General features: G+C 47.0%; 1 protein-coding gene across 4 annotated transcripts in view; it reads right to left on the bottom strand.

The window, feature by feature from the left end:
* Positions 1 to 483: 483 nt before the first annotated feature.
* The window catches only part of LOC147434407 (KH domain-containing protein SPIN1-like), a 50,178-nt gene continuing 32,198 nt past the window's right edge, over positions 484 to 18,463 (bottom strand). The window contains exons 6-8 of one of the 4 annotated variants that reach the window (XM_086490877.1): positions 2,278 to 2,352; positions 1,513 to 1,656; positions 484 to 1,255 (exon numbers count right to left, since the gene is read on the bottom strand). In XM_086490877.1, coding sequence (XP_086347003.1) covers positions 1,109 to 1,255; positions 1,513 to 1,656; positions 2,278 to 2,352 — 366 coding nt within the window. In that variant the 3' untranslated portion in view covers positions 484 to 1,108. The remainder of the gene's footprint in view (positions 1,256 to 1,512; positions 1,657 to 2,277; positions 2,353 to 18,463) is intronic. The other 3 variants (XM_086490878.1, XM_086490879.1, XM_086490880.1) reach the window with 3 other exon arrangements.

Genomic DNA, 18,463 nt, shown 5'->3' with positions numbered 1-18,463 from the left:
TTTGAAACCTCTTGGGATTGCTCCTATTAGTCAATATTTCTCCTGTGTCTGTTTTTTTTTTTTTTTGGTGGGTGGGGGGGGGGGGGGGGGGGGGGGGGGGGGGGGTTCATGGACGACAGACACATTTCATGGACGAGGGTTGTGCCAACTTTGTACACAGTTACGTACTTCCGCACCATTTGGGCATTCTGAGGGATCTTTGCAGTAATAGAAATCAACCTCTTTTCTTTGCCAAAAATAAATAAATAATAATACATTCCAGAAGCAGAGCGTCTACCTTCACTTGAGAGTCTTAAACCAATGTTTTTTCAATACTTGCATCGGAGATGGAGGGGCCAAGTTTTGATTGCCATGCCCATCACCCTCTTCAAGTCTAGTCACGTTTAGTACACATGGAGTTGCCAAGACTAACAAATCCAAAGTTGAGAAAAATGACATCTTTCGCTGAAGCAAAAGCTCGCACAAAAGCCAAACTAGCACGGATCAGAAAATTGAATCTATTTGATTGCCAGTACATTATTTGTTGCCTCCAAATGTAGAGAAAATAATCACCAAATCAATGTACATCACTACTGATGCAGAATTTGATGAATCTGCCATGCTCACTATCAGCTTTAAGTTTCTCCAAAGCACTTGCAGTGAGAGCATGTGACAAAGCCTGAAAAGACCATGCTAACAATAACCCAAAAGCCAGTAAAAATTTTGGAAAGGTGGAACTACCTCATGTAATGAGAATATTCAAGAATAATTATGGTACAGAATAGTTTTAACGAAGGCATGGAGTAGTAGTCTTTGGCATCCTTATTTTACTTAGGTGAGCGATATATCGACATCCAACGATGTATACACCATCAAAATCCTAGGGCCATCTAATTCCCATCCTAGTCAAAACTCTTTAGAAGCTCCGCAGTCCTGGAAATGAAGCACGTGCTTCGACATAAGAGCTGGTGAGAGGGGGAGGGGGAGGCAGATTATATAGCACACTCCTTTTTTGCCTGCTGTTATGTCAAGCAGTAAATGCCTGCTGCCACATTAGTCCCTTACTTTCTGGAAAGCACACAACTTTGATACAATGATTTACCGCGATAGTTGATCTATCAGCGCCCAACTATCCCCGCGTCTTTGCTCGCTTCATCCCTGAATTGCTGAAAGGTGATGCATTCCCACTCCAAGAGGGAGAATCTTCCCGTAATGTACCATTCAGCATGGCAAGCTCACGCAGCTGTTGTTTTTTAAAGTAATCGTGTGTCTCATCCTGTACATAAGAAAATCCAAGGAGAACAACCAAATAATCAAATCAGGTTATTGTTGAGGAAAATTACCAGAATACCCCAGAAATTTGTGGAAACCCCCAAAATATCCTTCTAATTTAATTTAAAAAAACCAAAATATTCTTGTACCAATTTTTTAAATTTGGGGAGTATTTTGGGAATTTAAACTAAATTCAGGGTCATTTTGGTCATTTTCCCTATCGTTTATTATGTACATCAATCATGTGACATGAAGTTATACCACTGGCTTAAGAAGGTCTTCTATAATTTCACGAGCTTGATTCAGCTGGATGTCAATGACGTTGGCAGGTTGCTCTGCTTCTATAAGAACATGCAACGGCTCATTAAGATGCTCATAGCCTGGTTTGTCTCGAAGCTTTTCCTCCTGAACACAACCAGGACGGTGATTATTTATCATGTATGCCGAGACAAGTTACAACACTAAAGTTACACTCATGGCAAAGCTTGACAGCCATAGGACCCAATACTTTACTACTCTGAACAAGGTAAAGTCACAACGGCCTACATACGAGGTGTGTGAGACCCACTATTCAATGCATTCTTTATAGAAATAGGAAAACAAAAGCCAACTATCTCTCAGAGTATCCTGCATATGCATAAGACAACGCTTAGCTAATGCCTATTCTACAAGAAATAGGAAGAAAATAAAGGTTTGCCATCATTAAGCCGCTGTGTGGCACTGATCGACAAGCTTTATCCAACGGTCCACAATTGCTTCGATGCTTTACTAAGGCCTCGTGTAGGCCAAAAGGAAGCAAACAGGTTTGCCATCATTAACTTGCCATGTGGCACTAATCGACAAGCTTTATTCAACGGTCCACAATTGAGTAAGCGCTTCGTTTTATCCTTCATATACACTAGTTTTCATGAAAGCCAGCAGTTTGTGCCTATAAAAAGTGACAGTTTCTCCAACTCCTGAAGTATTAACCTCCTTTTAGACTGAAAGAAGAACTTGTTCATACAGATGATCATGACCAATGTACACCTGAGAGGAAGGATCGCTAGTGTAGCCATAATGTTGCATGCATTCCACACGTGCCGCACCTACCTGAAAAGTGAGCTTTGAACAAACACAAAAATGACTTTTGTGCTTGATTAAGGAGGATATTTAATTGCAATGCAGAAAAAACAGTAAAATGTTACAAAAAATAGGATATAGATAGTATGGTAGCAAGCTTGGGTGTATCTTCACAAAGTCCAAAAAATCAAAATTATGAAGTTGTAAAAATGAGCAGGTTCACAAAAGGCAAACAAAATTGTTAGAATGCCTAAACTAGCTAATTTAAAATTTCTATGGTGTGTTAAATTTCAACAAATATTATGATTAAGCATACTCAACATTTATAAGCTCAATATTAGATACTTGAGAAGAACCAAAGAAAACCCAAAATACACGAATAAAGAAAAGTGCAAGTTATAAACTCCATAAACACCTTGGCTAAAAAAAATTAATACATTCAGTGCTCAATGGTGACTTAGAACTAGGTAATAGTATACGCTCCCACAAAAACACATGAACATGCGAAATAGAAAAGTTTATGTGAAGTCCTCATAAAATTGCAACTCCCAAAAATTGGCAAAACGATGACCTAAGACCAGCAAAAAAGAGCTGAGGGTGATTCTTGATCTCCTTGTCAATCACTCTTTGTTCTCGACACGTATCAGGAGACGCTTGCTGCTGGGCTATCCCAAACAGGACTTCTCCACTCACAACATGGTGTTCCTAAAAATACCAGTGTTGTCCCAAACCAAATAAAAAACCCACAAAAGCAATGTGATACCCATGCTACATGCCACCACTTAACAAGAACACTTGAATACAAAGTCTGAAGGCGCAATTATATACACTTTTCTAGGGGCTGTTGCATACAAGTGCAATAAAATAAACTGCAGATGGTGGCCCTAAGCACAAGCACTGGATAGACCTTAATGGTTCAGGTCTTGCACACTGCAAAAACAAACGCAGTTCTAAACATTTAACAAAATAACGTCAACACCCCCTTGTCTTGTTGCCACCTTTCTAAGCTACTTCGTGAATGCTTTACTCTCCTTCTAATTTATTGTATCTTGTGAGGTTTTGAAGCCTAGGCTAGCCTTTTAAGGAACCACTAAGAACACACGCTCAAAGGAAACTAAGGGATAATAAACGAGAGGATACAACATACCCACATATTAAGTTTAATGCAACAAACTTCACCCCCTTTTAACTTTTATTAGAGTTGAAGTGTTCGGGTTCCTTATTATACACGCTCCTTTAAATGTGGGCCTTTCTCACAGAAGGAAGGTTGCATGAGCCTTATCTTATCATCCACCTTGCCTAATTAGAGGCTTTTTGATGATTTAAAACGGGTAAGCTTTGAACCAATGTCTATTTGCATTGAAGATTTCTTTTCTGCACATTTGAAGTCAAGGGTATAGCTTAGAACCCTACGTTAGATCTCTTGCCCATTGGAGAAGTGTACTTGTTGGGTTAGGGAGGGTTAATTAGAGTAGCAATCATGATAATTAAGAGAGTACTTAATGACACCAAAGATAACCCGATAACAAACTAGAAATACAATACTAATCAACTCTGGAAAGTGGAATTGCTCTTAACTCAAGGGGGTAGTACAACTAGGTAGTACAAGCATGTGATTGTATCAAGAAGCTCCCAAATCAGCCCTTGCAAAGGGGGTCAACCCATGAAGGTAGGGGCCTCCTTTGGTATGGTGTACACCTCATTTGGACTCATCTACAACTCATCAAATACATATGGAAGTCACATGTATAGCCACATAGGGTCTAGCTTGACGAGAGGTGTTGCGCATGAAAACTCTAACAAGATACAAGGTAGGGTTCACAAATGGTATTAGGTGCCATGGACAAAGTCCACACACCCAACAAACCTCCCCTCAGCGTTTGTACCAATGATAAACTACAAAGAGATCACACTACCACAAAAGCTATGCCACAACAGAAATTCAAGCCAAAGAGGCTATAAAATAGTATCTCGATGGTCCCACGAGGCTGAAGATCCCTCCCCTCAAGCAAAGAATCACCCACCTAGTACCAAGCTATTCCAACCATCCGAAAAAGACTCCAATGTTGAGGCCGAGGATTACCCATATTGTCTACGGACCGTCACTCTCACCATCAAGTTACTGTCTTCTTTCTTTCTCCCTCCTATTGTGCTACTTCCTTGGTGGTGTTGTCCCTTCGACATTTGGAAGAGATGCCCCCTTTTGCCCACAATGTGCACGAGTTTCAACATTACAACAATCCTTGGCTATATGCCTTTGTTTTCTACATTCATAGCACTTCCTCATACCTTTATTGGATGCAAACCTAGATAACGCTAACACTACTGCAAAACTAGGTAACACTAATTATGCTCCTCCCCTTTAAGGTGAATTTTTGTGCTAGGAGAGGTTTTATCACTCGGAGACTCTCCAAGAACAGTGTTTATATGTCACGTGCAACGGAAGGGTTTAAGGATTTTAACTCAAATCTAGTACTTCGCACAAACACAAGGTTACTTTACTTCACTTGAGAGAACTGAACACAATGAGAGAGAGAGAGAGAGAGAGAGAGAGAGAGAGAGAGAGAGAGAGAGAGAGAGAGAGAGAGAGAGAGAGAGAGAGAGAGAGAGAGAGGACATCACATGTGGGGTCCCAACCACCCTCAAGGTCCCATTTGCTCTATTGCAAGAGCAAGTACCTGCTTTGATTACTTGCACAAATGCTAGAATACTAAATGCTTCAAGCCGATGCTGGTCTGATGCAAAAAACGCTAAGGCTGATCTAGTACAAAAACATTGGGCTGAACTAATGCAAATGCCAAAAATGCTAATGATGCTGGCGTGTTGGCCATGAAAATGCTAGGTGCTGAGGTGTTATGGGCACTGGATGTCCCTGCGGGTGCTGGGTTTTGATATTCTCAAAATTCAAGGCCAAGCGACTGTTTTAAGGTTTTTTAGCCATTTGCCCTATCTATTTTTTATGAATGTCATGTCAAAATTCGCTTCTTAATAAATGACTTAGAGTGATTGTTCATATGCCTGTATGCTTAAGTGACTATATTGTGCAAGTGAGGGTATGCAACTACCGACTTGCCTAATCATGCACGTTCTTCTAGAGGCTCACAAGGTGCCGTGCTAGATCCTAAGCTAAATAAGACTGATGCCCATCTATAGCAGTAGCTTGTCCACGCAACTCAAGTGCACTGCGCATGTGACACTATCTCCTCACCATAGCACAAAATCAAATCATCCCCATACATGAAATCTAAGACAAATTGCGATTTTCTTGGTGCACAAGATGTAGTGTGAGACGGATGCAAAAAAATTGTCTCAAACAAGAGCGCACACGAATATCAATAGACTTAAATAACTGATTTTCAAGGAGAATAAAGGGAGAAGAGAGAATAAGAAGAAAGACATGGGGACCAAAAAATGGGCTGGTCCCATCTTGAAGAGTATCTTTATTTTTGGGGACAATTCTTTTACAAGCTAGAGATAACAATTTACGAAGCTCTGGGCTCGCTGCTGCTGCTCGCACCCGCCCCCCCTTCGCCATCGCCCTCCCTCACACACACGCGCTGCTCTCCCGCCCTGTCCACCTCGCGCTGCCCCCGCTGCCCAGCCAGCCCGCAGCCGTTCCCGCTGTCAATCACGCCCGCCCGCCCCCTCCCAGTGTCCGCCCCTCGACTGCTTTTTACCGCTAGCCTTCTCCCTCTCCATTCTTGCTTGATAGGCGTCGTCAGCACCATCGACGTGCTCGGTCCAGCAGGTCTCCCCCCCTTTTCGTCGACGATCCTCCGCCTCTTCTTCACAAGTAGCAGAAACACATGGAGGCTCATGCTCCACCGCAGAGGGACTCCAATGAAGCCCCCACGCCCGACCCCGCTGAGCCCACCATTCGACTTGCTCTATCACCGACAGAGCAAGCGAACCTAGCCGCAGAGGTAAAGCGCTTGCAGGCGACTTCTATCATCTGCAAGATTCTCGGCACCAAACCTAGCAGAGGAGAGCTGCGTGACCTTCTCCAGGCCCGCCTTCTTGCAGAGCTGGGCAAGATCTTGGACGTCCAGATCCTCGGACGAGGCTACTATCAGATCGAGTTTGAGACCTCCGAGATGGCGTCCAAGATCATCGTCATGAGTCCCTTGACCATCCGAGCAGTTCGAGCCCACTTTCGACAGTGGAGACATGGTTTTGACCCTACATCAGATGTGTTGGTAGAGGAGGCAGACATTCCCATCTCCATCTGCTTTCCTGGTTTGCGGAGAGAATACCTACCACTTTTGTCCAGGATGGGCACAACGATTGGGACCGTCCTGGAGACACCTCGCACGGCAGCCTCGGTGGCTGCCAAGGCGGCCGGCATTCCCTCAGTTCGCGTTCTGGTTAGGGATACTCACACTCTTACTCCCCATCCAAGCCAGCCTCGAAGATAGCACGTCTAGCTGCTGCGGCAGCGTCTGTTCTTTCTCGCTCCCCATGAGGATCGTCTCATGGAACGTACAGGGATTAGGTGGGCCCCAGTTTCAACGACAGAGGGGTCGATTGCGTCAAGAGCTTCAGCGTTGCCTTGTGGGAGAAGAGATTGATCTCCTTATGCTACAGGAGCATCATCTATGTGAGAGACGCATTAGACGATGTGGTCAGCTCTTGCGTGGACGATATGATACTTTTTGGTCAGCTGCTTTTGGACCTAGAGGCATCCAGGGTGGGGTATGTATGACTATTGCGGAGTCTCTACAGCAAGCCATTGTGGGCAGAGGGATTATTGTGCCAGGCAAGGTTCAGTGGATCGCTATGCAGGTTCAAGGTTGCCTTGTGGGCTTCCTGAACATATACGCGCCCAATGTGGCCAGTGCACGAGCAGAGTTTTGGTCACAGCTTGTTGAGTCTCTGCCGCAAGCAGTGCAGTGGTGCATTGGGGGTGACTTCAACATGTTGGAAGACCCTTCTGACACGCTACTGTGCAGGGAGTTGAGCTGGCAGCTTGGGAGAGGTTTTGTATGACTCTGAGGGTTTCGGATGTGTGGCAACACTCTAGCTTTGCGAGGCCCCCAGACAGCCTGGCCTTCTCTCGTTCGGACCGCAGAGTGGGAGGAGTGAATCTATCGTGAATAGATCGTTTCTACACTAGTGACTTGTTCTGTGACTTGGGTGGGACAGTTGGCATTCTGGCAGGGACTGACTTCTCGGACCATGCACCAGTGATCCTCATAATGACAGATAGGCAGAGGCGGGGGAGCACGATGCTACACATCCTGAGAGGGTCTTGCTGGATTCTGCACTCAAAGAGCGAGTGGAGGCTCTTTGGACAGAGAGCTTGGACATGCAGGATTCTCCTTCTGACAGAGTGGCCTCAAGACTAGCTCAGCTTAGTCGTTTCTTTCTCCAAGAGTCCTTGACTCGCCTGACTGCAACGAGAGAGGAGCAGCGTCTCAAACGGGGCGTTGCTTCCTTGCAGAGGATGCAAGAGCAGCATCCAAACAGTCCTTGGTTGGAGGAGCAGTTACAGCAGGCTCGCCAGGAGCTTGTTAGCACAGAGGAGCCGCGCCATGAGTTTGCTTTTCACCGACAAGCATCTCAGTGGTCGCAAGTGGGTGACAGAGTGACTGGTGCTTTCTTCGAGGCAGTGGGACCTCGGCATACGCATGCCAAGGTTAGTCAATTGAGGAGGCCCGACAGGTCGGTTGCTTCTAAGCCAGAGGACATGCGTGCAATTGCTACTGACTTTTACCGTGAGTTACTATCTGCAGAGCCTCAATCAGAGCGTCAGGATGCATGCAGGGAGCAGGTGTGGACACAGATGCCTTGCCTTGTGACTGAGGAGATGCACCAGAGACTTGAGCTTCCACTTCAGCTTGAGTTGCACACGGCTCTTAGTGCACTCCCCCGTGGTAGTTGTTCAGGTGAGGATGGCTTGACTCCTAGTTTTTCTTGAAGTACTGGGACTTGCTTGGCCCAGATCTCTGTAGTGCCTTCCAGTACATCTTGCACACAGGCAAGATGCTTGACAGCATGAGTGAGGGTCTGATCTACTCATTCCCAAGGAGGGTGGCTCTTTAAAAGAGATTCGACAGTGGCGCCCCATCATCATCCTCAACTCAGCCTACAAAATTCTTGCCAAGGCTCCGAGTTTGAGGATCCAGCCACTTCTAGAGATCCTTATACATGGGACTCGTACTGGTTTTGTCGAGGAGCGTAGTATCCTTGACAACATCTTTACTTTTTGGGAGGCTTCTGCCCTAGCGAGGCTCCCTGGTGAGGATCTGGTGATTCTTCCTCTCGATTTTGAGAAGGCCTACGACAGAGTTGACTGGGACTTTCTGGAAGGCACTCTACGCAGAATGGGCCTTTGTACAGACGAGCACACAGTCAGGTACTTTTGTCAAGAGGGAAAGGCGATCGTTTCATGCTCACACGTTCGGTCAAACACGGCTGCCCTCTTGCCCCCTTCCTATTTCTGTTCTATGCTGAGGCAATGAGCAGGTTTTTGGTGTCACAGCAGGTTGGTTTGCGGGGCTTAGCACTTCCTATTCGGGGAGATGAGCTATTGGACGCTGATCTTGCTGACGACTCAGCCTTGTACTCGGACGGTCAGGAGGCCAACCTTCACAGGTGTGAGCAGGCTCTTGAGACTTTCTGTTGTGCATCTAGCGCACTGATCAACTGGAGAAAGACAGTGGCTTTCTCGGTTGGTAGTGCTCCTATGTCCGATTGGATGCGAGGTGAGGGTTTCAGGTGGATTCCCCCAGCGACTGCAGTTCAGTACTTGGGCTGTCAGATTGGTCTGGACTTGTCTCCCGAGCAGCAGATTGCTCCCCTCCTCCTGTCTATCAGGAGGAAGTTGTTACATTGGAGCTCAGCACGACTTTCTTTGGCTGGCAGAGTAGTAGTGGCCAACCAAGTGTTGTTGGCGACTATGTGGTACATCTCTTCTCGAGTTCTTGTATTAGCCAGGTAGAGAGGCTCATTAGGAACTTCCTTTGGTCAGGACGTGACACTCAGATAGCACGAGCCAAAGTGGCTTGGCAGGTCATCACTCTTCCTTGTTCACAGGGAGGGCTTGGGATCATTGACCCAGCACAGCAAAGCAGAGCCCTTCTTGGGAAGTTCATAGTCAGAGGACTTCTTCCAGGTGAGGAGCCCTGGAAGGAGTTCTTGCTACAGCGGCTTTGTGCTAGGGTACCTCAGGTAGGAGGCCCCTGGCAACCTTCGACCAGATGGATCTTCACAGAGATGCGCAGAGTTGGTTTGAGCAGGAGACTGGAGGACCGCTTCGCTGTGAGTTTGCTTTGATCTTGGGAGCATTTGCGGCGAGGCCTGGAGCAGCAACAACCTACTTCCACGGAGTGCCTACGACAGCCCCTTGTCTGGAACCCCATGGTTAGCACTCAGAGAGGCCACTTGGTTGGTAGTCGACCTCATGTTTCCTGGGGTCCCATGGCAACAGGTCCAGCACGCTCTTTAGGTGACTGGTTAGAGTTGTCAGGCTTGTCAGAGGAGTTGCAAGGTTTCCAGCTACAGGGCATGAGAGGGGTACAGAGCATGTGCCACGACATCTCAGAGGCAATTCCAGGTGAGTGGCTCACACCTCTCGAGCCAATAGCACCAGGTGGATGGGAGCCTTCACACGACTGGAGGTTCTCATCTCAGTTCGGGCTTGCTCCGAGACTGTTCCCTCCCTTTTTTTCAAGTTACAGGGTGAGGGACGCTTACAGCGAGTTGCAGTAGAGGCCCCGCAGGTGGCAAAGTGTTGTTTCCAGAGGAGCATCTGTGGGAGGACTTGTATCATCGATCCTGACCCAGCAGCTCTTGAGACTGGACACTGGAGACTGGGGGCTTGGGAGTGTTGTCCACTGGCACGAGTACAGTGGGATCCTGGAGAGTGGCTTTGGAGTGACCCTTTCTCTTCTGCATATCACCCAGGTGTCCCTTTCTTCCAGTACACTGTTCGACTGGGACGTCACATACTAGCAACACAGAGAGAGGCTCGCCCCGCTGCAGCACCTCATTGGCAAGAGGAGGGTCTCACAGCTGAGTTCTTGGCAGCCTTTTGGGAGAGGTTGTGAGACTCCAGACAGCCGAGGCAAGTCACCTTGTTTCAGTGGCTGGTCGCACACAGAGCTACAGCAGTTGGGAGCTGGCTAGTGCATAGTGGTCTCTCCGCCGCATGCGCAGCTTGTGACCATCTTGTGGAGAGTCAGCGTCACTGTCTTTGGGACTGTCCTTTGGCACAACAGGTGTGGCTTCGTGTTCTTCGGCCGATGCCTGCTCTTTCCACGGCTCGACAGTACACTTGGGGAGCAACTGCTTGGTCCACCCTCACGGGCCCGGCACTTCAGTTTGAGCTATCTTCCACCAGCAGGATGATAGTGATGCAGGGAGGGCGACCTACACTCCAGCCTACCACAGAGCTTACTCCACAGGAGTGGTGCAATGAGAGAGAGGAGTGTTGGGAGCTCATCAATGGCCTGACACTCTGGTTCATTTGGCGGGCCCATTGCTTCCGCATCTTTGAGGCTCTCCCTGTGCCACCAACAGAGACTGTTTGCGATCTTTGGCTAGAGCTGATCCACACTCTCAGAGGACAGCTCGAGAGACTCCAGGGCAGCTCCGACCGCATGCGGGAGCGCAGAGAGGCTTTCCTTTGACTCTGGTGTCCTGGGCCTTTTTACACCATGGTCCAGGGTGTACTCAGATGGCACTACCGACCACCTGTGTGGCTCTTCCCTCCTCCCATCTCTTGATTTAGCCTCTTTGTACATTTGATGTTTTTTCATTGGGAGAGTCTCCCCATCATGCTTGTTTTAGCCCTCTCTCGCAGAGGTGGTTGTAGCCCTATGGGCAGTTTCATTAACTAATAGAAGGATCTTTTTCTTGGAAAAAAAAAAATCTTTTACAAGCTGCATGAACCAAAGGTGTACAGTATTCCCAAACTCCACTCCAGATCTCGAACTCGATGGTACTTCCTTTCCTTGTCATGGCTCTCTCGATATCTCCTCAAAATCGTTGTCCTTTTCAGAAAAAGAGAGGCGACCTTCTCTGATAACAATGAGCGCACACGAATATCAATAGACTAAAAGAATTGGCCCACATAGAGAATAAAGAGAGAAGAGAGAATAGGAAGATCGACACAATATTGGGGACCAAAAGAAGAGTATCTTATTGTCGAGGAAAATTCTTTTGAAAGAACATAAACCAAAGTTGGGGCACTATTCCCACACTCCGTTCCACATCGCAGACTACTGGTGCTTCCTTTCCTCCTCAAGAAATTCAAGAGACAATGCTCTCAATCCAACGATCTTTCGGTTTGATCTTAGAGCCAATCCACTCTTTAAACTAACTCAGATCCAGACCTTTCCGATCCTGCAATCCCTCAAGTAGAGGCCAAGGCCTTCTCCTACTCTGTTCTCGAAGATCAAGTAGAAGCAAATCAAACACACAATAGCAAACTCTGTGAATCTCACAAAGAACATCACCTGTTTGCTTCTGGTACGGAAAGCAACCTCCAAATATGGTCTCCTTGCGTGAACTTGACAATCGATCATGGTAGAAACTCGCAAAAATCTCTCCACAGCTGGGGCGCCTTCAAAAACTAATACTTCTTTTACAGGCGCTGAGCAGCCACCAAGAATAGGAGGCTGCCCTTTCTGCAAAAATAGGGCAGGTTTGGGGCGCCGAGAGAAAGAGAGAAGCCGTTTGCTTTTCTCACACCAAAAACACAAGAAGGGGGACTGATTCGCTGCAAGAATAGAGAGGAAGAGGGGGCGCCTAGTTTTTGGGTGCTTTTTTAGTAAGTGGCTGTCCACTTCTAAGTTGGGCGGCCGGACATTCTTTAAAAAAGTGTAAATTTGCAAAATTCATTTAATGAAAAGTTATAGGTTGATCTATAATACTCAATCATTTACACATCGCAATGACAATAAAGATCAATTCAATGCCAAATTGAAGTTTGAAGATGGTGATATGCTTGGTTGCTCTTATACACACGCACATACTAATGAAACTAATTCTCTACTAACCAAAGCTTTATTAGCCAAGATAATAGAACCCAAGAACATAAACATAATTGCTCATGTCAAAGTCAAGCGGAAGGTGTGGTGGCAAGAGAACGCGAGAGAGAGAGAGAGAGACAGAGAGAGAGATGATATTAACGTCTTCAAAAGGCCAAAATGACCTATGAGACCAAAAGGTTACATGTGGTGAATCTAATACCAGGTCTGGGTACAAAAAGTACAAAGAACTGAAAAGAAAATGGTGGGTAGGGGTGGGGTGAAAGCTGATACAAAGGGAATAGGAAATACAAAGGGTGAGCTGATACAATGGAGCTCTCGAGGCATCATATACATATACATCAGTATCCGGGACGGCTCCTATGTTGCGCCAGTATGGTATGGATCCTCTATCGCAATCCGCGTCGATATCGAGAGGGCCTCCTCATCCGTGGGCGACGGGACCGCCCCAACTCTATTGCCCGATCAAGCAATATGCCTCTGGTGTTGTTATGTTGTGGGGGCTGCTCGAACTCCTCTGTCTGTGACTGAAAGAAATCTGTAATCTTCCGCTGTCGCTGGATCTCTCTCATTGTGCCCCTCTTCAAGAGGTCTTCTCTGTGTTTGCGAATTCCAGTAAGTACAATCCGAGGCATCTCTGATCCCGGTATCTCATGACTCTAGAAAGTGGCCCAAAACCCTCTCTGAATAGACAGTGAAAGCGGCCTTGTATCTCATAGTATACTGGGCAGTAACATATGTAATGTAGCTCTGTCTCTGGCTTTATTTGGCACACCTGACAAATCTTGGATTCAGCGGGTACTCCTCTAAATCTGCATGTCTCGATCTCTAGCTGATGTGAGGATGTGCATATCTGACCAATAGCACATCGTATCCCGTGGGATAGATGAGTATCCATGTATCCTCGCCTGATCACAAAACCATCCTCCGTGAGTTGGAGAAGATGCTCTCTATAGAAAGTCATCTTCATACCTAGTTCATGTGTAGGTTGTATCCATGTCCTCTTCGTATCCAATTGAATCTAGTCCTGTCTAATGAGCCTGGTAATCTCTGCCCTAGTGAGGGAGATGGAGGGTGCATCCAGAGAGTACTGATATGGGGGTAGCCGGTCCATACTAAAGCCATGTAATTGAAACCAAGATGCATCTCTGCATATCAACATGATCTATCTCCCTGCAATGCCAGTTGTCGCGAAGACTAGTGCTAATCAAGAATATCAGTCTCTAGGGAGAGCCCAAGTGCTATTCATAAATGAAACTGATCGAGTGAGTGCCTCCACTACCAATGGAGGAGGAGCAAGCTCCGCCCTAACAATGCCATGTGGTATTGAGGCCTTGGCCCTAATCATCCAAGAAATCATAGACACCAAGGGCTTCTCTATACATCTCCATCCATCAGTACTGCCAGCTCTGCTATGATGATCAATTGAGGGGCCACATATCTCCACTCCGTACAGCATGGCCGAAGTGACCAAAGTGTCAAAGAGCCAAAGCTTTGTCCGAGGTTCCTAGAACTGAACCTACGAATATATCCTCTCAAGTCTCCCCAATGTTGCATAGGCTCTGGTCAATCACGTAACTATTGCACGCCTCAGGGAAAATACTGGACCACTGCAAACTGCCCCAAGATAAGTGTATGTATTTGCATACTCCACAGTCTCTCAACCATATGTAAAAGTGGGGGCGGACCTCCTTATCCACTGCGCCGTGGTCTTAAACACCATTACCTTGGTCTTACCAAGGTTCACATACAATCCGCTGTCCCCCGTGCAAATACATGCAATGCATCCAAATGACATTACATCCCCTCTGGAGAATCGGAGAGCAGCACAATATCATCAGCATATAATAGCAACAGAATCCATGTCCCTGCAAGCTGAGCACCTCTATCACCCTCTGTATGTACATAATCTGAAAACTCATCTACATATATCCCAAAGAGAGTCGGAGATAGGGGACAACCCTGCTTCACCCCAATGGTGGAGTGAACCATGTCGGACATGCCCTGAGTAATGCGTACATGTCCTACCACTGTCTTGTATAAAGCTAAGATCCCCCAGATCAGCTCTGTGGACACCCCCATATCTTGCAATCTACGTATGAGTCTGGCTCGTGGCACTATATCAAAGGCTTTGCGGAAATCCACAAAGCTACAATATATCCTCCTGCCATGGTGTCTACCCTCCTCAATAATGGCTCTAAGTGTCAAAATCTGGTCTAGAGTGGAGTAACCTCTCATGAACCTTGTCTGTCCTGCTGCCCGTATGCCCTCTCTCTCTACCCATCCACTCAACTCATGCTCAAGAATTGATGCATATAGCCTAGCCAAAGTGTGACCAACCATGATGGTTCGGTAATTCCCGAGAAGCATAGGATCTCCCAACTTGAAGATAGGCACAATAGTGGACATACTCCAAGTCTTAGGGAAACCCTCATACATGGCTCTATTAAACATCATAGCAAGAGGCTCTGCAAGCATATCTCTGGCATGGATAAAGTGCTCTACTACCAGACCATCATATTCCTTTGCTCTTCCTGTCTTCATCTTGTCAATGGCTTTCCTTACCCTCTCAGCAGTAAAGAAAGTACATGTTTCTAGGCATGCCTCTGGAGGGTCAGGCAAAGGTGGCTGCCCCGATGCTGTATAGAGAGACGTAGCATATTTTCCCCATGTCTCTGTGGAAGTGATGGCTGGCGGTGGAGAATGCTCATTAAAAAGCCTCCATGCCTCACTAGAGTCCTGACTCATAAACAATTAATACAAATCACGCTCTAATTGAGATAGGTAAGCCCTCTCGTTTCGTCGCACTAGGCGGCGGAAGATAATCCGTGACTATCTATATGTAGTAGTACCCATGAGCACCTCTCTGTGTAGTTTGATCCTCGTCCCTCTACACTCCTCATCATACCACCTGTCTGGTGCATGCTCCCAGATCGTCTGCGTGTAGGCTGGCTGTGGGGATATGCCTCTGATGCTGCATCATGTAGCATCTCTGTCAGAATCTGGGTGAGCTCATCTAGTGGTCGTCCTGGCTCCCGAGTGCATAGCTGCCTGTATATCTCATCAGTGTACACGTGATCCGTCTCCCTCGTGAAGGTATACCGAGTATGTCTGGAGGCCTCTCCCAATGGAGTTGTGTTGAACTAGAACGATAGAGTGAAAGACAAGATAGCATGATCGACTGCTACCCCAACCGGCCTAGTTCCCACTACGAAATCCTAAAAGGAAGGAACGAGTCCTGGCGGAGCCATAACATAACCCATTGTACTAGCGTCATGCCGATGTGGAAAGCATGTAAAACCACCAGCTGCAAGGAATCTCTGTAGGCCATTCAAAATATCAAGCTCCCGCATCAACTCCTCTGGGGTATCATAGAATACTGTTTGGTGATGGGCAGTCCTAGCATTGAAATCCCCCAGGATAATAATGTCGCCATCTCTAGAAAACTCCCACATATCATCATCTAAAATAGAGAACGGGGACTGTCCTCTAGGTGATGTATATACTGACGTACTAGGAGGGAAATAGAAAATAGCGATGTAGAGATATCTGTCTGTCTCTGCCTTCATATCACCCACATGTACCTAGCATGCTCATCCCTCCGAGATTTATGTATTAGAGATTGTAGCTCCTCTTTGAATAAGACTGCCACTCCTCCTGAACCTCATCCTCTGCGCTCTGATCGAGTCTCTTGTCTACAAGTTGTCTCCCATCTATATCCGCTCACATGGGGCATGGATTGCTCCAGGGCCTTATGCGTCTCAAGAGTAGAAAATGATGTCTCTCCTTGTGAAACTTCAAAGGCCCCTACATCAAGGCACAAAGATCCAGTACAATTCCATGTAGCCACTCTGAGTGTGGTCCCACAGGTCTCATGCGGGGCGCTTCTCCAGAATAACCACTCGTCCATCCTTGTAGAAGGCCACTTTTCCCTTCTCTCGAGCTGTCATTATCTCGGACATAACTTCTTTCATGTGAGCAAGCTGTGTTAGTGTGAGGTCATCTCCAAGGAATATGCCCGTTTTCTTTAGTGTAGGACGCTTCTTCAAGAAGTCCTTCTTTGCTTCCATGGATGGGAAGCGCATGATTAGAGCTCTTTCTTTTGCAGTCTCCCCATTTCCTTGTGTCTTCTTCCCTACCCTCCATGCCTTTGTATGAGTACCTTCACTACCCATCATGCAAAGAAGTTCTTTCACTTCCCCTTCCACATCATCTCGGTCTTTTAGACCGGTTATTCGTATGTGCAAAGCTCTAGTCTTCCTTCACTGCTCTTCTTCTAAAGTCATGTTGATGATTGTAGGAGTGGGGATAGACGTGGTTTCTTTCCCTTTCCCTTTCTTAGCGACTTCTATCCATTTCTCAGCCTCATCCGCCTTCTTCTGTGTCTTTGTAATTACATCCACCCACGAAGACATCTTTGCCCCATTCTGTTTCTCTTCCTCTTTGATCATCCATAGACGTCTTTGCCCCATTCTGTTTCTCTTCCTCTATGATCATCCGTACCTGTTCCTTGATGACCTTGATTTCCTCCATCTCTGAGGGCTGGAATTCACCTTCCTCTAGTCCATTGCTTGCTCTATCAGCAAGCTCTCGCTTGAGGGCTAAGACCTCTTCTTTGAGTGCTTGTGAATCCGCCTTAAGTGCTTGTATCTCTATGTGCAAGTCCTCTTTTTGCTCCTTCCATTGCGTGCCTTCGTTGAGGAACATTTGAAAAAGGTTGGCCTTCTCCTTCCACCATTCTTCCATCTCTGCTTCCATTCCTTCATCTCCCTTTCCACTTGTGTCATCCGCTTGTTTGTAAGCATGAAGGTCGCCTTCGTACGGGACTTGCAAACTAGTGAAGCGCTCATGACCTCCATCGTAACGGCCCCTGTTGCGCAGGTCCTCGGTTTTGCTCGTGTTTAGTAACACTGTTGAGTACTGATGGGGTTCTGCTGCTCCAACCCGCACCGGCTAAATGCAATGGCGAAACGTTGTGCACACTGTCTCAGGTCTGCTGCAAATATACCCACCTTGTCGCAACCTACTGCGCAAACTATCCCAAGTCTGCTGCAAAGCCCCGTACAGCCTATTACAACGTGTCCAATGTTGCCTCTCTCCCAGTTACCCCTCTGCAGTAAACCTCTTCTGGCCCTACTATGCCACTCGCGTGATGAGAGAGAGAGAGAGGTGGTGCTTGCTGCCCTATAGCTTCCCTACGTGTTGCTGCATCTTACGCGTGGTCACCCTTCTGCATCACACGGTGACTTGTCAGTACATTGGCCGTTGTTGCACGTGTATTAATCCAACATTATCGTAAGGTTTAATTTATTGCCTTGTATCCTGCTTGCCCGTCAGCTCCAAGTCGGCTTATTGCTGCCGTGACCAACTGGCGTGACTCGGTGCTGCACGCAGTCGTGACCTCACGCTGCCAACTTGGGCACACCAACGTGCGCACGCGCAAGAGAGAGAGAGAGAGAGAGAGAGAGCCCTGCGCAACCCACTGTAGATGGTTTTTGCCTTGCGTGTGCAGCTGCACCTCAGAGCCTCAACCCATAAATATGGGGTGCCCACAAAAAGGCACCTACAAGTGGCCAACCAGACAAACTCTCGAGCATTCCCACACATGCCTAGAATCTGGGATAACCGGAGCAATCACAAAGAAGCCCTCACTATCACAAATTGCGGACGTGTCAAGCGAGGGGCCTAAACCCTAGAAGAAGCAGAAGCAATAGAAGAAGTTTCACCAACTAGCAAAGTTTTACCGAGTGGCCTATTTTTAAAGACGAGTTCCCACCAACTTGCGCGACCCCGTTTGACGGGGCCCAAGTGACCTAAAGAGATTAAAAGCGGGACCCCCACACAGAATTGTGTGGAGCATGATGGCAGTGCCACGTGGCGAACAGTACGGATTTTCGTGTTTTGCATTACTGACGTGGCAATTGTACGGATTTGCGTGAAATGTGTTGGCAGCTTTCTCACACCAGTTTTTGGGACCAAATGCTTTTGAGTTTGAAGCTTATCATGTAACTCCTTTTCATAGGCCAAGGGCCTTTAAATATGAGCCAAGGGCTCATTCTCTGGCAAGCTCCGCGTGGAGGTGCAGAGGATGGAGTACCGGCGATGTACTGAGTTCAAGCAATATAAAGAAATACCGAAAGGGGCACCAATGTTTGGGCCAG

This window comes from Adiantum capillus-veneris, chromosome 19 (assembly GCF_014529385.1).
Source record: "Adiantum capillus-veneris isolate H3 chromosome 19, ASM1452938v2, whole genome shotgun sequence".
NCBI lineage: Eukaryota > Viridiplantae > Streptophyta > Polypodiopsida > Polypodiales > Pteridaceae > Adiantum > Adiantum capillus-veneris.
Note: the sequence above shows the minus strand (reverse complement) of the source record. Positions and strands in the feature narration are given on the sequence as shown.